Below are 17,126 nucleotides of genomic sequence, written 5' to 3'. Positions count from 1 at the left end.
TCATTTTAAAATACCACTATTATTTAATACACTGAACATTCATATGTCGTCTTCTATTTATTCCAGTTATTTTTATATAATCTTTAATAAAATGTCACTAGTAGGATATGTGGGTTATTTTTACCCACCGGACAAAGGCTGGGCGTCCCCAATCAGTTTTTTTTTTATTCCTGTCAGTCTTCTTTATATATCCAGCCCTTCGAGATACACATGTATTAGTATTCTCCACTTTATTATTTACATGAAGGTATATACACTATATCCAAGATGGCTTCTTAATAAGTACAATGTTTGTAGCAGCGTGTTTTACATTATGTAGTCTTATTATTAGATCCACATTTCAGCAGGCGTGTTTTCTCTATATATTCACTATGTATAAATGTCAGGGTGTTCCACATATAACTGAGCGGTGTCAGCGGTCATCACACCGCCCAGCTGATTCTACAGAGTGCACCGTCTGATAGATCAACATGTGCGGCGTCTACTGTGAACATTGCACCTTCCGTCCACACAGCTGGAGGAGAGGGCGACCGGTCGTGGTCGCTTCTTCTGTGGGCTGTTGGAGTTGTGTGCACCAGTCACCACTGTGTGAATTGTATGGGTAATTCTCTTGGGGCTGGATAATTGACCCTAGTGAATACATTTCTGACCATATCCTACTGTATCTCTGTCCTGACACACATTTTGCCGAGTGAGATTTGGCTTATACTGGGGTCTATATGCACTGTCCAACAGTCCACACAGGTCTCCTGTTGTGGGAAACAAGGAATCTACAGGTTGGGTTCCCTTTGTTTCCCTGAGATAAGCGGTGTCAGAGGTGTCTGACAGCTGCATATCCTCAAATAGCATGCTCAGTCAGCTGATCATAATGTGCCCGTTTATGGGAAAATCGTCAGCGGATATCTGTCGGCAGAGAGATTTTCCAAGTTTAAGATATGGAATAAGGTTACTTATGAGGCTATGGTTAAGCTTCCTAGTCGCACGCTCGTATGAGATGTCCTTAGCCTGTTCTATCACTTTTGAAACTGGATGGGTTACTGGGTGGAGATGGCTTGGCCTCGGGTAGACTTTATAACACAACTATAGGTTAGCCCTAGTCAATTTTTATTTATTTTTTTACTAAAAAAAATGCAGGCATTGTAGTAATTAAAGTGTGTATGTGTAATATTTTTTTTTATATATATATATATATACATACATACTGCTGGGACCCCCGCCGATCAGCTGTTTTGAAGGGGTCGCAGCGCTCTTACGAGCGCTGCTTTCCCTTCATTCTGGTCACTGCTCGTTCTGTGAATCGCAGACACACCCGTAGCGGCGGTTCACCGTATTACAGCCTTCTCCCATTCACTTCACCTCAAGGCCTGTCATCCTGGGATGACTTTTCATCCCATGTGACCACTGCTACAGCCTGTGATTGGCTGCAGTGGTCACATAGGATGAAGCATCATCCTTGGATGCCGCCCTGGAGGAAGAAACACGGACTTCTGGGTAAGCATAAGAGTTGTTGTTTTTTTGTTTATATGAGTTGCATTTTTTGCGCAGCAAAAAACGCAACCACTGATATTTTTTGCGGGTTTTACTTCCCTATTGAATTCAATGGGGAAAACCCACAACTTATAAGCAGTGATTACGCAAATACAAGACGTGCTGCAGAATAAAATTCTGCACCGCATGTCATGGAGTTCGTACAAATCTCATCCACTTTGCTGCTACAGTATTATGAGTTCCGTTGCAGTAAATCCGCAGTATTTACGCAACGTGTGAACTGACCCTAAGGCTATGTTCACACGGAGTATTTTGCAGGCAAAATTTCTGCCTCAAAATTCCGTTTGGAAGTTTGAGCCAGATTTTCCTCTCCCTGCACACCGTTTTTCGCCCCTGGCCATTGAGCGCCGTGGGAATAAAACGCCGCGAAATACGTTTTCGCTGCCTCCCCATTGATGTCAATAGGAGGTCAGAGGCGTAAACGCCCGAAGATAGGGCATGTCGCTCCTTTCTCCCGCGAGGCGGTTCTACCGCTCGTGTGAGAAAACCGGCCCCGCCTCCCATTGATATCAATGGGAGGCATTTTAGGGCCGTTTTTGACGAGTTTTGCGGCGTGGTTTCCGCGTCAAAATGTGAACAAAGTGGGTTTTTTTTCTGCCTTGAAACTGTTTTCACCGCTGCTTGAATCCATTCATATGGTAAATATTTTGTGGAGCATATGGCTCCGAAGTGCTAATGCAAAGAGTATGTTTATCCATTACAAGCTGACACTGTATATTGAGGTTACTAGGCAGCCATGTCCACATAGTTGGATCCGCTTACAATGCATTACCTGCTGTTAGTACATGCAGATGTAAAACATATGTTGGGTCGTAGCTGATGTCTTTGAAGTCGGTTACCTTATTAATGGAGATCTTTAATGGCGTTTACTCCACATACCAAAGCAGTCATCAGCTGTTATCTGACATACCGTCTATAGTCCTCCAGAGGCGCGCTTGACCTTGTCATAGCTTTTCTATTGCTGCGCCCTTATGAAGCTTATGTCATTGTGCATTTTGCACCCCGTATGATCTATTCAATGACTTATTTCACTTTTTTTTTTTTTTTTTATTCAAAAGAAGTCCTTAATCTAATCTATATTATAATTCACATCTACTTTGAATATGACAGTAGCCGTTCCCATATTGTATTGTAGTAATTTAATAGGATTGTGAGTAGACATGTTGGAAAGTACTAACATATAAGTCCTAAAGCCGGCCATTAAAGAAATAAAAATGTTTGCCTGTTGACCTAAAAGTTGTATAAACCATTGCAGCCAAACGTTTTTCGAATAAACACTTATTAAAAATGTAGTTTTGTTTTTGTGCTGCAGTTTCTATGTTTTCCCTATGAGCTGGTGTAATGACAGGGATAGGGAAACAGACAAGTGAGCCCTAATCTACCCGCCACTCAGTCCCTGCCTACTTGCAACGACCCGCCCTAGGCGACGGGGTACAACTGGGCGACGGTCCCTACACTCAGTAAGTGCATGACAGACAAACAGACAAGGAAACACAGAACAAAGGTAAACGGGGCAGTTGCCCACGGCAACACCGTGAGCAACAAGAGTAGTAAACGAGCCGAGTCAAACCAGGAGAGTACGAGGTGCCAAACGCAGAGCAGGAGAGTAGTGAACAAGCCGAGTCAAACCAGGAGAGTACGAGGTGCCAAACGCAGAGCAGGAGAGTAGTGAACAAGCCGAGTCAAACCAGGAGTGTACGAGGTACCAAACGCAGAGCAGAAGAGTAGTCAGTAAGCCAGGGTCAATACGAAGCAGGGACAAGTAGTTCAAGAAGCTGCAGCAGGGCCAGGAAACCAACAGAGAAGAATCACAAGCAAGGAGGAACAGGAAAGGCAGGTATAAATAGACAGTGGGCGGGAGCTAGCTCCGTCTGGCCAGGCTGTGATAGGCTCTCCCACTCCTAAGCCTGCCATCCTGAGTGGTGGAAGATGGAGTCAGTCTCGCAGACCCAGAAGCAGGTGCAGACTGATTACCTATGGGCGTGGATACGGAAGCTGTGCCTGGCAGATCCTTAACAGTTGGGGTATGTTCACACGGCCTATTTACGGATGTAATTCGGGCGTTTTTGCCCCAAATTACGTACGAAAATAGCGCTGACAAACATCTGCTAATTGAAAGCAATGGGCAGACGTTTGTCTGTTCACACGAGGCGTAATTTACGCGCCGCTGTCAAATGACGGCGCGTAAATAGACGCCCGCGTCAAAGAAGTGACCTGTCACTTCTTTGGCCGTAATTGGAGCCGTTATTCATTGACTCCAATGAATAGCAGCGCCAATTACGTCCGTAATTTACGTGGCGTTCAAGCGCCTGCACATGCCGTTACGGCTGAAATTACGGGGATGTTTTCAGGCTGAAACATCCCCGTAATTTCAGCCGTTAAGGACGCCCTCGTGTGAACATACCCTTGGACTGATGGGTCGGCTGACAGCGGCTCCTGTGTGCAATATAACCTTAAAAAATATCAAATCTTAATTGATCAACTTAGATCTGATCGGTATATGAATTAGATGTGATGTCAGGGACAAACAGGAACTGTTGTCAGCTGAGCTGTCAGTCCAGCTGACTGACGGATTCTGCTTATAGTGGCGTTAAGCTGCTTCTTTGTGATGCTGCAGCACAAATCGAAACTAAATTTTTAATAAATGTATATTCACATTTTTTTTATAAATACATGGATTAAATAAATAGGCTACCAGCGTTTATATAGCCTTTAAGTGATCGGGTGTTTCTCGACAATATTTTTAGGGCGCTGAACTTGGGAATACCGGTTCAAGATAAATAACTGTTATGTAGTTTTATTAGGGCTGATTTTTGAGTAACTGTCTCTAGCAAACTCCTATCTTTAGAAATGTAAATCTGATGGTAGATGCAATCTGTTTAGCTCAAGGTGGCTAGAGGCCAAACCTTGTCTGACAGGTCCAATACCTTTTATGAGCAATTTGGATGTTTGATAATTGTGATAATTGTCTTTTCGCTATCTGGAAATGAGTGGCCGGTGTTACATTGTTAAAGATTTCATTATCAACTCAAATAAGCCTCTGTTGTTCTGACCTGCACAGACAGGGTGATCAGGTCTGTCGTGTTTGGCCCGTCTTGTGCATGGAAAAATTCAAAGGAGCGCTGAACCTAAAGTACAAAACAAGTGGCTAATAATCAATATCCAAATCAAGCTAACCAGTAAATGTTCAGCCTCTCCAAGCCCAATATGGCCTCTTATCACAAAGGTCAGAGGAGTGAAGAACCAGCAGATGAAACCCTCATTGAAACAATGAGCCTTTCTGTATGTATCATCTAGCTAATCTATCTATTTAAAAAAAAATGTTTGCTAATTTAAAACGTGACACTATAAAATAAAAACCTACACAATCAGAAAATGTAAACCGATCACAAATAAAAAAAAAAATTCCGTTTCTATATATGATTATGGGGCAGCCATCTTGCATTAGCTGCTGCTCTGTGAACAGCAGTTTAGAAATCTGCTTTACAGCAGCCACGTGGCCATCGGAAACTGGAGTCATTGACTTTAGTGGGAGGTTTTTGTAGGCATGTTCTGTTACCTGTGCAGGGAGGAGAGGAGCCGTGACCATCACATATTGTCACTGGTAGATCCTGTTATCAGTCTCCAGCTTTATAATAGAAGTATTTACCTTTTATTATAAGGGTATGTGCACACGTAGTGACCAAAAACGTCTGAAAATACGGAGCTGTTTTCAAGGGAAAACAGCCCCTGATTTTCAGACGTTTTTTGAGCAACTTGCGTTTTTCACATCCGTTTTTGGAGCTGTTTTCATTGGAGTCTATGAGAAAACCGCTCCAAAAACGTCCAAAGAAGTGTCCTGCACTTCTTTGACGAGGAAGTCAATTTACGCGTCGTCGTTTGACAGCAGTCAAACGACGAAGCGTAAATGACAGGTCGTCGGCACAGTACGTCGGCAAACCCGTTCAAATGAATGGGCAGATGTTTGCCGACGTATTGGAGCCGTATTTTCAGGCGTAAATCGAGGCATAATATGCCTCGTTTACGCCTGAAAATAGGTCGTGTGAACCCAGCCTAAGTGTGGATTCACACGTGGCAGATTTTGTTGCAGAAAGTTCTGCAACTGAAAATCCGTTCCACCCTTATCCTGCCTGTGATGATAATGAGATGTCTACAAAACAAGAAGGGTCACTTGTAAAAACGAAGATTTTTTTTTTTTAATTTATAAAGTGATGTGGAAAATGAAGGGAAAAAAACACCAATTTATTTTAATTTAAAAAAAAATGTTTAACATAAATTTTGATTTAAACAATAGGTCATTTTTAGACTATACAGCAGTAAAAAAAAAAAAAAATGTATCGCACACTGACTAACACAACGAAAACCATGGTCGTGTGCATGTAGCCTAATTTAGAGGGGATAGTGCTATGTAGGACGCCTCATATTTTTTTTTTTGCTTTTTACGGACCGTGCTCTCATACTTTATATGGGAGGTGGCTGTACGCTGCATCAGTGCCCGTATTCTGGGACCGTGATTACGGGCATGGCGGTGTGCATGAGGCCTTTACCAAGGTAATTTATTATTCTCCTAAAACCCCATTGAAAAGCCGAACTTGACACACTTGGTTAAAGGTTGGTCCGGTTTTTTTTATAGGCTATACTCTGGATTTCTCAACTTGTTTCTACAAAAGGGATTGTTTCAACAAGTAATCCTGGTTGTGGCGTGATGGTGTCTTTCTACGCTTTAATAATGAGCAAGTCTTATGAAAATAACGAGTTCACAGCGTGCAAAGAGCTGGTTATTCAATTACAGGGTTGTCATAACATTACATATGTCTCTGAAACTTTACTTATGTAAGCGGCCGCTTAAGCTTTTAGGTGGAAGTTCATTCAAATGTTGGTTACATTGCAAATCAGGTCTTTTTTATTGTATTGAGTTCTTGCAGTAGAAATGTGGCTAAGCATTAGCTTTAAAGGGATTTTCCAGCTACTGACAACTGATGACCTATCCACCAGACAGGTCATCCGTACATGATCTACGGGGGTGCGACACCCGGGCCCCGCACAGATCATCTGGTCTGGTGCCTCCGTGCACCGGACATACAAGCTGGAAGCGGTTGGCTCCGGCCGCGGAATAGCGGCCGAGCTGTAGTACTGTATTCAAGTGAATAGGAGCAGACCTGCAGCATGGCCGCTATGCTATGTATGGAGCCAACTGCTTCCGGGCTCCGTACATAGCATTATGTGCCACAACATCCGGTGCCCGCAGGCCACCGGAGCGGCTTATCGGTGCGGGTGTCGGACCCGCACCGATGACCTATCCGTTGGATAGGTCATCAGTTGTCAGAAGTTGGACAACCCCTTTAAGGCCCGTTTACACTGGGCGATTATCGGGCAGTCAAGCGTTTATATAACGCTTGTTGACAATAAGTCCTCTGTGTAAACAGGGCAGCGATCAGCAGGTAAACAAGCAAACGCTCGATCATCTGCTGATTGTATAGTTTTAAAAAAGTGAAATATTATCATTGTCGGCAGCACATCCCCCTGTGTAAACAGGGAAACGCGCTGCCGACATGATGATAATGTATGGGGTTCGAGTGATCAGAGTAACGAGCGCTCGTCTCCATACGTAGCTCCTTGTGACAGGAGCAAACTAGCACCGATCAACGAGCTGTCTCATTGATCGGCGCTTGTTGCACCAGCCGAAATTGGCCGGTGTAAGGGTATGTGCACACACAAATTATAAAACGTCTGAAAATACAGAGCTGTTTTCAAGGGAAAACGGCTCCTGATTTTCAGACGTTTTTTAAGCCATTCGCAATTTTCGCAGCGTTTTTGGAGGTGTTGTTTTTCTATGAAAAATGGCTCCAAAAATGGCTGAATAAGTGACATGCACTTCTTTTTCACGGCTGCCTTTTTACGCGGCCGTTTTGAAAAACGGCCCATCGGAACAGAATGCCGTTTTTCTCATTGAAATCAAAGGGCAGATGTTTGGAGGTGTTCTGCTTGCGATTCTTCAGCCGTTTTTTGGGACGTTTACAGCCTGAAAAACATCTGAAAACACTCCGTGTGAACATACCCTAATAGGGCCTTTACTCTAGAGCTTTTTCTTTTTTTCTGAAATGATTAGAAATAAAGTGAATCAGGATCAAGACCTCAGCTTGATATGGATGCTGATCGTTGATCGGCGCTCGTTGCATCGGCCGAAATTGGCTGGTGTATTAGGGCCTTTACTCCTCCATCTATGAACCGTATATTTAGTGCAGAGGACGAGATTAGATCCCAAAGACCTTCGTGGTCTCACTTGATGGGATCCATTTTTGTTCCTGACAATTTATGGCACATGCATCGGCCATGAGGCTTGGAGAATTTTTGCATTTACTCGACAGTTAGGGTATATTCACACGCTTTAGCAAAAAAACTTCTGAAAATACGGAGCTGTTTTTCAAGGGAAAACAGCTCCTGATTTTCAGACGTTTTTTCAGCCACTTGCGATTTTCGCTGCGTTTTTTATGGCCGTTTTTGGAGCTTTTTTCTATAGTCCATGAAAAACTGCTCCAAAAACGTCCCAAGAAGTGACCAGCACTTCTATTTTGCGGCCGTTTTTTTTTACACGTAAAAAAACACTGCGAAAAACGCTCAGTCAATGGGCAGATGTTTTGGAGGTGTTCTGCTTCCGATTTTTCGGGCGTTTACGGCCCAAAAAATTGGCCGTGTGAACATACCCTCAGGTTTGCGGTCTTTGCTCTGTCCTATTTTTCGGATGGAATAGGAGACCCATCGGAGCCATGGTGTTTTGTTTTTTTTCACTTCTTTTTTTTTTATGTGAAATCTGATGGAACTAAGAAACTACTGTCTGTATTGGGGGATATCAAAGAGGGCTTCCCCTGTCACTTCTATTCAGGTTCTTTAGTATATCACAAGACCTTGTTTTATTAGGTCTTGGGCTATTTGCACTTGGATTCCTTCAGAATAGGGTTTTTTTTAAAAGTTGTTTTTATAGAAAACAACTACTGTTGTCTAAAAATCTGCAGTATAAATCTTTTGTGTGTGTTTTTCTTAGAAATGCACTTTGTACACATTATTAGGCCCTATTCAGACGAACGAGTGTAAACTCTGATGTCAAAAACTGCAGTTTTTCATGGCCGAGATGCACCTGTGCGGGACCCGTTTTCACGGATCCCTTATAGACTTGAGTCTATTGAGAGATCCGTGAAAATGGACAAAAATAGGACGTCCTATTTTTTCACGGGCGCTTCACACGGTCCACTAAAACAACGGCCGTGTGAACAGCCCCATAGAAATACATGCAGCCGTGTGACGGCCATTAAAAAAACCGTCCGTCACACGTACTACATATACGTTCGTCTGAATAAGGCCTTCATCTTATTTTCTCATGTGGTCTCGAAGTCACCTTTGACTGTCATGAGATCTGTGCCTGGTGATGGGATCTGTGCCTGTGGAATCTAGACGGGAATGCACACCGTCTTGTTCTTATGAATGGAGCCCAGCCCATTAAGACTGTGTGTGTTTTGTTCATAATGACTTCATAGGCGGAAAGACGGCCGTTTTTATTTCCACGAATCTCTTTATTCTTTATTGGTCCAGGTTGTTCCTGACCAGGGATGTACTTTTGGTCTTATCCACATGAGCGTGTCCGATTTGCACCTGCAAAAACGGCCCGTTTATCATGCATATGTTTGGCGGTGTTGTGTCAGTGTGGTTTCTGTATATCATCGGTTTTTCTCGTCCGTGTTTTTTCTCTGCACTTCGTTTAGCAACTGATGCATGAAAACGGACAACACGAGGATTGCGTTTGTGTGCTGTGCGTGTTTTTCACGCACCCATAGACTTCAATGGGCGAGACTGATCGGCAAAAACAGACAAGAATAGGACATGCGGTGAGTTTAACGCAACTGAAACACGCTCCGTGAAAAATCACAAATGTGTGAATAGCCCCATTGAATTACATTGGTCAGTGTGCTGTCCTTTATTTAAACAGACCGCACACGGATGTGAAATAAATTTGTGTGAATAATGTCTGAAACGGATTTCAATAGATTAAAACATCTGCAATGGTCAGGTAAGGCTTCGTTCACATCTGCGCTAGGGCTCCGTTTCGTTTTGACGGAATCAATACCGTAGTCAACTACGCTATTGATTCCATCAAAACGACGGAAACCATTGGCACCGGATCCGTCGCCATTGAAATCAATGGTGATGGAAACGGAAACCTCTGGTTTCTGTTTGTGTCTGTCAGGGCTCCGTTCCGACGGAAAGCTTTGTCGGAACGGAGCCCTAGCGCAGTTATGAACGTAGCCTTAATTTTGTTTTTTATAAAATCATTGTTCATCTAGGTTCAATGAAAATAGATTGCAAGTAGACCGCAGATTTCTGATTTTCACTATGATCAGACAAAGTCTGGGGGCTTAGGCTGCATTGTCCTCTTGCGAGTCCGGATTTGCGTGTATACATCCTCTTTGATATGCATACAAGGAAATCACAGGTGTAACTATAGGTCTAAAAAGGCTGTGCAGGATTTTTCAAAAAAAAATACGTTGTTTTTTTTGTTTTTTTTTCCTTCCAGAATCGGCGCTACTTTTGTCCATAGGCTGTGATTAGTATTGTGCATGAACTTATTTTTCAGAATTTTAGATTTTTAGTGCAAAGTTTAAAACTACACAATTGTGCATGAACTTCAATCGAGCAGAGCTGCAATACCAAACACAACACATGAACAAAAGAGGCTCTGTTTAAAAAAAAAAAAAAAAGAAGCAAACCCTTCCATCTTATCCTGGATAATGTAAGATGATACTGTTTTCCTAGGCCAAGATGATAAAATCCTTATCCAATGTACAGTTAAAAATTTACAGGAGGTAATATATCAAGATCTTTTTCCCCTGCTCGTAGACCTGGAACTTGATATGGGAGCTATTTGTTAATAGATGACTTGTTTCTTTGCAGTGTCAGATTCAGCCCATTGTGTGCCAAAGAATATTATTTTGACAGGAAATGAAATGAGCAGTTCCTCTGATAGTTCCTTGTTGTTGGCTGTACTCATGTGACACGGCATGTGATTGCACAAGATAAGCAGAATAAGACCTTTTTTCGATCAACCATAAACGATGCTCTAGATTTATTATGCAGGTTGTTACGGTCGTGACAATACCAAATATGTGTGTAATATTTTATTTTTTGTGACTTCTATTTAAAGGAATCTTGAAGCAAGTTTTGTATTGACAGCGTTGTTTGACTTTTTATTTTTTTAAGCTGTTGAAGCTAATGAAAAAGACATAGGCAAAAAAGCACTCCAAACGAGCGCCGCAAGTTTTCTTTGTTTTTTTTTATGCCTCCTATTAATTTCAATTGGAGGTCCGAGGTGGAAACCACTTGAAGACCATCAGCCCGCCACTCACATATTCCCCCTATAGGTAGTGCCACATCCCCCTGGTAGGTAGTGACACTCAGCCCAGAGCCTCCTTGTAGGTAGTGCCACACAGCCCCCTTGTAGATAGCACCCCCCCTTCCTGTAGATAGCACCACTGTAGCTCCCTGAAGCAGCGGACTCCCCCTGTGGCCGGGGATTCTGCTCCTCGAGCACTCTGCTTGATGTCTCTGTCCATATATGGACAGTGACATCAGGGGCAACTCCTGAAGCAGAATCCCCGTCCGTAGCGTTGCCGACGCTGTGACCGGGGATTCCACTCCAGGCGAAGCCCCCTGTCGTCTGTCCATTTATGAAGTCACGTCAAGGGCTTCTCCTGGAGTAGAATCCCCAGTCAGTCGGCAACGATGTGCACGGGGATTCCGTTTCAAGAGTTGCCCCTGATGTCACTGTCCATATATGGACAGAGACATCAAGCGGAGCGGAATCCCTTGCCACACGGGGATTCCGCTCCTTCAGGGAGCTATAGTGGCGCTAGTAGATAGCAGAGCAGGGAGATACCTCCCTGCTCTAGTGGCATCGCTGCGGCTGCTACAGCGGTAGCGCCGCCACTGAGTGAAGAAGCGCCCGGGCGGAAAGGCGGCTGCTGAGTTGCCGGGCCCGGGCACATCTGAAACCAGCAGGGAAAGGGAGCCAGCGCAGCGCCCCCTTCCACCTGCTGGAGTAATGCGCCCTGTGCAATGGCACAGGTCGCAGACACCCCTAAGGCCGGCCCATGATCCTACTGCTCCATGTGTAGTAGAGATAGCAATGTCTTATTTGTGGTGGTATGTGTAGGGGTTCTACAACATTATGCTAGATCTTTGTGGAAAGGCCCCCAAAAATGTATTATGACCATATGATGGATCCTATTGTGTTTGGTTCTAGGACTATATATTTATTAGATTATGTATTATTTTTAGGAAATGGATCTCATTGACATCCTATGGAAACAAGACATTGATCTAGGTGTTGGCCGTGAAGTTTTCGACTACAGCCAAAGACAGAAGGAATATGAACTGGAAAAACAGAAGAAGCTTGAAAAAGAGCATCAAGAACAACTACTTAAGGAACAGGAAAAAGCATTATATGCCCATCTGCAATTAGATGAGGAGACTGGGGAATTAATTCCAGTTCAGCAGCCACCACCCATGGAGGCTGCGGTAGTCACACAATCAGTCACAAGTTCCTTGCAGGTAATTAGCCAGATTATTAAAGCAACAAGTCACAAGACTCCTTTCATAAGTGACACCATGATAATAGTGAAATGGTTTCTTTTTCTAGAGTAAATCTGATCTGGGGCAAGAACTCTCCTTTGATGAATGCATGAAGATTTTAGCTGATACATTCCAGTTTGAGGTAAATATTAAGGCTTTTACAAGCAGTCGTCTACATTCCAGAATAAATATATACTTTTCTCCTTAAAATTATGAATATTGTTTTATTACATTACCTTTTAATATATGTTAGTATTTAGATCCAAAAATGTGTCTATCTGGACAAGCTTTTTGAAGTTGTTAAACGCCATGGACACCCGTTATAGAAAAAAATATTTTCATATAAGTTAGTGGTTACCTGGAGTTAAAACGAATGCACCAAGTCTGTCTGCAATCTCCATTCCTTCATTCATTTTCAGACTCCATGATATGCAGTTTGCAACCTGCTCCTAGTTTTAGACTTTTTTTTTTGTGAATGTGTCCCTCCGAGTAAGGCCTCATGCACACGACTTGTGTCTCTGATGGCCGCGGAGTATCACCCGCGAGCCGCCCGCAAATGTCCGTGCACATTAATTTCTATTAGCCTAGACCGCAAAACACGACCGTAATAAAACATGTCCTATCTTTTTGCAGTCCAGGTTCCTGGGCAATGCACGGACCATGGAAACCACGGTCAAGTGCATGGGCCCATAGAATGAATGGGACCACAGATTTGCGGGTGAATTGCGGCCGCAAAAACACATTAGTCTGGGGCCTTATACATGCTTCATTTGAAGTCTGTGAGTCCGGGATGCTGCTGCCTTCACTAGCTCTCAATCTATCAGCACAGCTTCATTCCTGTACTGCTTTTTCCTTCTACAGCTAATGAGGAATCTCTACTCCTTTGTGCTGACAGGGAAGGGGGAGAGGAGAGTGCAGATGATGTCAGGCCCCGACAGGAGCAGGGTGCTGTCGGATTTAGGTCAGAATTTGCAGGACAACCAGCTAGGTGAATAAGTTACAGACGTTAGAGCAGCAAAATGGTAGGAAAAGTTTAATGAAGACTATTTAGAAAGTAGCTTCATTTTCCATTGAGGAAGTAAACTAAGAATAAAATAAAAATTATTGCAAAGGTATCCATAGCCTTCCAGTACTCAAATATCAAGTTTGTCGTCTTCCAATAATTTACTATTACTATATATACTATAAAAATTCTAAAAATAATTTGGAGAAATCTTCTGTAAGGAAAAACTTTACAAACTATACCTAATTGCCCCCTTGACTGTTTGTAGACACAGGAATGCGATCCGGAGCAGGGCAACGACTGTAGTACAGCACCTCAGCCCTGCTTTAATGGCACTGATGAGAGGAACCTCTGATCTCTGCCGTTTAACCAGGGGCGGATTAAGGGTACCATGGACCGAGGGCAATTCAGAAAGTGTGGGCAGGATAGTGTAAGGAGAGGACTGCTTTTGTTACACTAAACCGCGCAAAAAAATATTGTGCCATTTGGCTAATAGGAGCTATCAAAGAATACAGTGGACTCCTAGTTCGCTGTATTCATGAGGGAAGTGCTCCACCACCCCTCTCAGCAGCAATTACTTCCGTCAATGACCAGAACAAAGTGGCTGTTTTTGGAGAATGCATGGTCGGACAGTGACTATAATTTCACCTGTGTCTTAAGTGGCAAAACCATTTTAAGATGTTTGCCACTCTGTCCATTTTCGTAGGCTGAAAATGTTTCTAATTATCTTCCATCTTATAGTAAACATGGTTTTATTATTTTCCTAGGCACCTGAAATGACCTTTCAAACCGCAATGGTACCAAATTCTCAGATCGATACCAGCCAGAGCTTGATCTCCACAGATCAACACCCTGTTACAGACAGTTTGCAAAACAATACAGAAAACATGCAAGAAATGGAGCAAGCGTGGGAAGAATTGCTGTCTATCCCTGAACTGCAGGTTAGCTTTTCACCATTGTATCTATGATCTAATGAAAATGTTAATTTACAAATCTTTGCAGCCAAATTCCAAGACAATATTTTATTCAAATTTTCAGAACTTCCTTTTAAATTGCAATTGACAAAGTTGTTGTTTCGGAGTATTACATGTTTTAATAATGGACCACTATAATGTGTTTTATATGTAAATGTATTTCATGGATGAATATATCCATACGGATCTGTGTGCATAGCCCATGTCCATTGTAGGGTGAGACAACACCGTTACTAAACCATGTGATATCATGGGCTAGACAGGTGGTGGTTAACCACACACATTGTGGGGGACTCCAACAAACGTCTGAAAAATTACATTCTACCAGGGGCCTCATGCCTGATGATCATTATTCTGCACCATATGAATTTGCCTTCCTCTAGGGCCACCAGTTGGGAGTCACTGGGCTAGACGGCCTGCTTACACAGATATTTGTGCTCGATCTGCCAGTATAAGAAAAGACATTGAGCCACACAATGGATGTAAGTCAATGCGTCTATGATGCAGCACCCACAGAGGTTTACCACATTATACAACTTTTGCTGCATATGGACTGTAGCCGTGTCACACTTTTTAGAAGAGCATGGAATATTAAGTTGGGAGTGGAGTGAGGAGATGTAATACAGCTCTACCCTAATGCAATAAAAGTTACTCATTACATCTCCATTTTTGGCCTTGGCCATATAGTTGAAGTCTTAATGTTTAAAAATATCGGAATACAATACATTGCCGTGTTTAACATTATTTTCCTTTTATCTTTTTGTAGTGTCTCCACAGTCAAATTGACAGTTTTGTCGACCTGAGCTTGTATTCAAATTCAGACGCCATGACGGAAACCTCAAACAACTACATGTTCAACAATCCATTGCTAAATATTGAAAAGCCAGTAGAGGACACTGCTCCGATTTTCTCTAATGACTTTGTAGGTTCTTTTGCTACTAATGTACCCACAGTAAACACAAATTCAACATTTAATGTAGAATCATTTTGTGATGATATATTTACCCTTATTGATCCCAAAGTGACCAATGTGCCTTTGATAGACAATTCAGGCCAATCATTCACTGAACTTCTGAACGAACCTGTTGATATCACAGACTTATCTCTATGTAAAGCTTTTAATGGGAACAGTCCAACAGAATTTAATGATTCTGATTCGGGGATCTCCATTAACACAAGCCCTTGTTCTACATCACCTGGCCAGTCCATGGGTTCCTCCATTTATGGAGATGCTCATTATGGATATAGCGACTCTGAAATGGAAGACATGGAGAGCACAACTGAAACTATACAACAGAATCCAGCAGAGCAACTCCCTGTACCCTTTACAGAAGACACATTCTATGCACTATCACCCATGGTACCACTGGACACATGTTTTGATATAGAGGCTCAGAATCCACCAGAAAAAGAGCTACCCATTGAACCGGGCCAAAGTAATTCCCCATTTACAAAAGACAAGTCATTAAGTCGTCTAGAAGCTCGTTTCAGTAGAGACCAGCAAAGAGCTAAAGCTCTGAACGTACCGTTCCCTGTGGATAAAATTGTTAATCTTCCTGTGGATGACTTCAATGTCTTAATGTCCAAGCATCAATTCAACGAGGCTCAGCTTGCACTCATTCGAGATATACGCAGGCGAGGCAAAAATAAAGTAGCGGCCCAGAACTGCCGGAAGAGGAAAATGGACAACATTGTGGAGTTGGAAAGTGATCTAGACAAGCTGAAGTATGAAAAAGAGAAGTTGCTTGCTGAGAAAGGAGAATATAACAGCAACCTCCGCCTACTGAAAAAACAGCTCGGAACCTTATACATGGAAGTCTTCAGCAAACTACATGATGAGGATGGCAAACCGTACTCTCCTCATGAGTACTCCCTTCAACAGACAAAAGATGGAAATGTCTTCCTTGTCCCAAAAGCCAAGAAAATTGAGATTAAGAAAGAACAGATCTAGAATCTAGATTTATTTTTTTTTCCTTGAAAATCCAATGCTTATAGAGTGGGGAAATTAGTTGTATAATTAGGTAGCACTATTAGAACTAACATTTTTGGTCTGTAGCCCTTACATGTAATAACAATATTGAAATATTGTTGTAAGAAATAAAAAAAAAACTGCTATACAATCTATTGGCTGATTCAGGATTGAGAAAATGTACTAGCATATCTATTACAAGTGGTGCTATAGACAGAAGGATCAGGAGTGAAACTTTTTACCATGTAAGCAAATTGCTTGCTTCAGCGTAAAACAAAGATGGGCATTTTAAGTACCAGTAACATTGTTTTAAGTTTATCTATTCGATTGTGTGTGCTCTCCACTGTACCTGTGACTGTTCCTATAATCTGAAATATACCTGATTTTAGAAGATTTCTGCCGGCTTGCTTTACTAAAGTTTATAATGGGTAGCATTTATGAAACGCCAGTGAATCGGTGACCTTTCTGCGTATTCTACTTGTAAATTAAAAGGGAACATCAAAAGAAGGTAAACCGTTTGACTGCTCTTACTGTAGAAAGGCAGGCCTTTCACCAATTAAGGCAACTGAATGCAATTGTAATAAAGGCTCGGACAACATGGTCTCCTGTGAGTTGCTGTAAAATCATGGAATTACTATGACTGAAGTGTTTTCCTACATTAAAATTACATTTCAGTTTTTAACAGCGAACTTACTGCAAACCGTAGGTGCCCTTGTGTGGAGCACTAGTCTACAAGTCAGCAAAACTTTTTTGCTATAAGGTTTGGTTGATTTGTATCAATGTTTACCTGAGTGAATGTACCCGCTTCATTTCTTGTCTTTTGAATATCTGTAACTATTACAATACATCCTATTTATATAAATATATAAAATGTCCTATTTTATTTGTTAACAGATATACCAAAAATAAACTTTCTGCACACAGCATCATTTGTTTCAAGCCACATTTGTAACTGCAGGGTCTTATTTTATAGAAGGAATTTCATTTCTTTAACTCGGACAATTTTAATTTG

At 42.2% G+C, this 17,126-nt stretch overlaps 1 protein-coding gene across 1 annotated transcript in view; it reads left to right on the top strand.

The window, feature by feature from the left end:
- Positions 1-17,040, top strand: part of NFE2L2 (NFE2 like bZIP transcription factor 2) — a 30,972-nt gene extending 13,932 nt beyond the window's left edge. The window contains exons 2-5 of the mRNA XM_075829508.1: positions 11,875-12,147; positions 12,236-12,310; positions 13,939-14,112; positions 14,912-17,040. Of these exons, the coding sequence (XP_075685623.1) occupies positions 11,875-12,147; positions 12,236-12,310; positions 13,939-14,112; positions 14,912-16,096 (1,707 nt within the window). The 3' untranslated portion in view covers positions 16,097-17,040. The remainder of the gene's footprint in view (positions 1-11,874; positions 12,148-12,235; positions 12,311-13,938; positions 14,113-14,911) is intronic.
- The last annotated feature ends 86 nt before the right edge of the window (positions 17,041-17,126 follow it).

The sequence above is a fragment of the Rhinoderma darwinii genome, chromosome 6, assembly GCF_050947455.1.
Source record: "Rhinoderma darwinii isolate aRhiDar2 chromosome 6, aRhiDar2.hap1, whole genome shotgun sequence".
NCBI lineage: Eukaryota > Metazoa > Chordata > Amphibia > Anura > Rhinodermatidae > Rhinoderma > Rhinoderma darwinii.
This window is presented reverse-complemented; position numbering and strand designations above follow the sequence as displayed.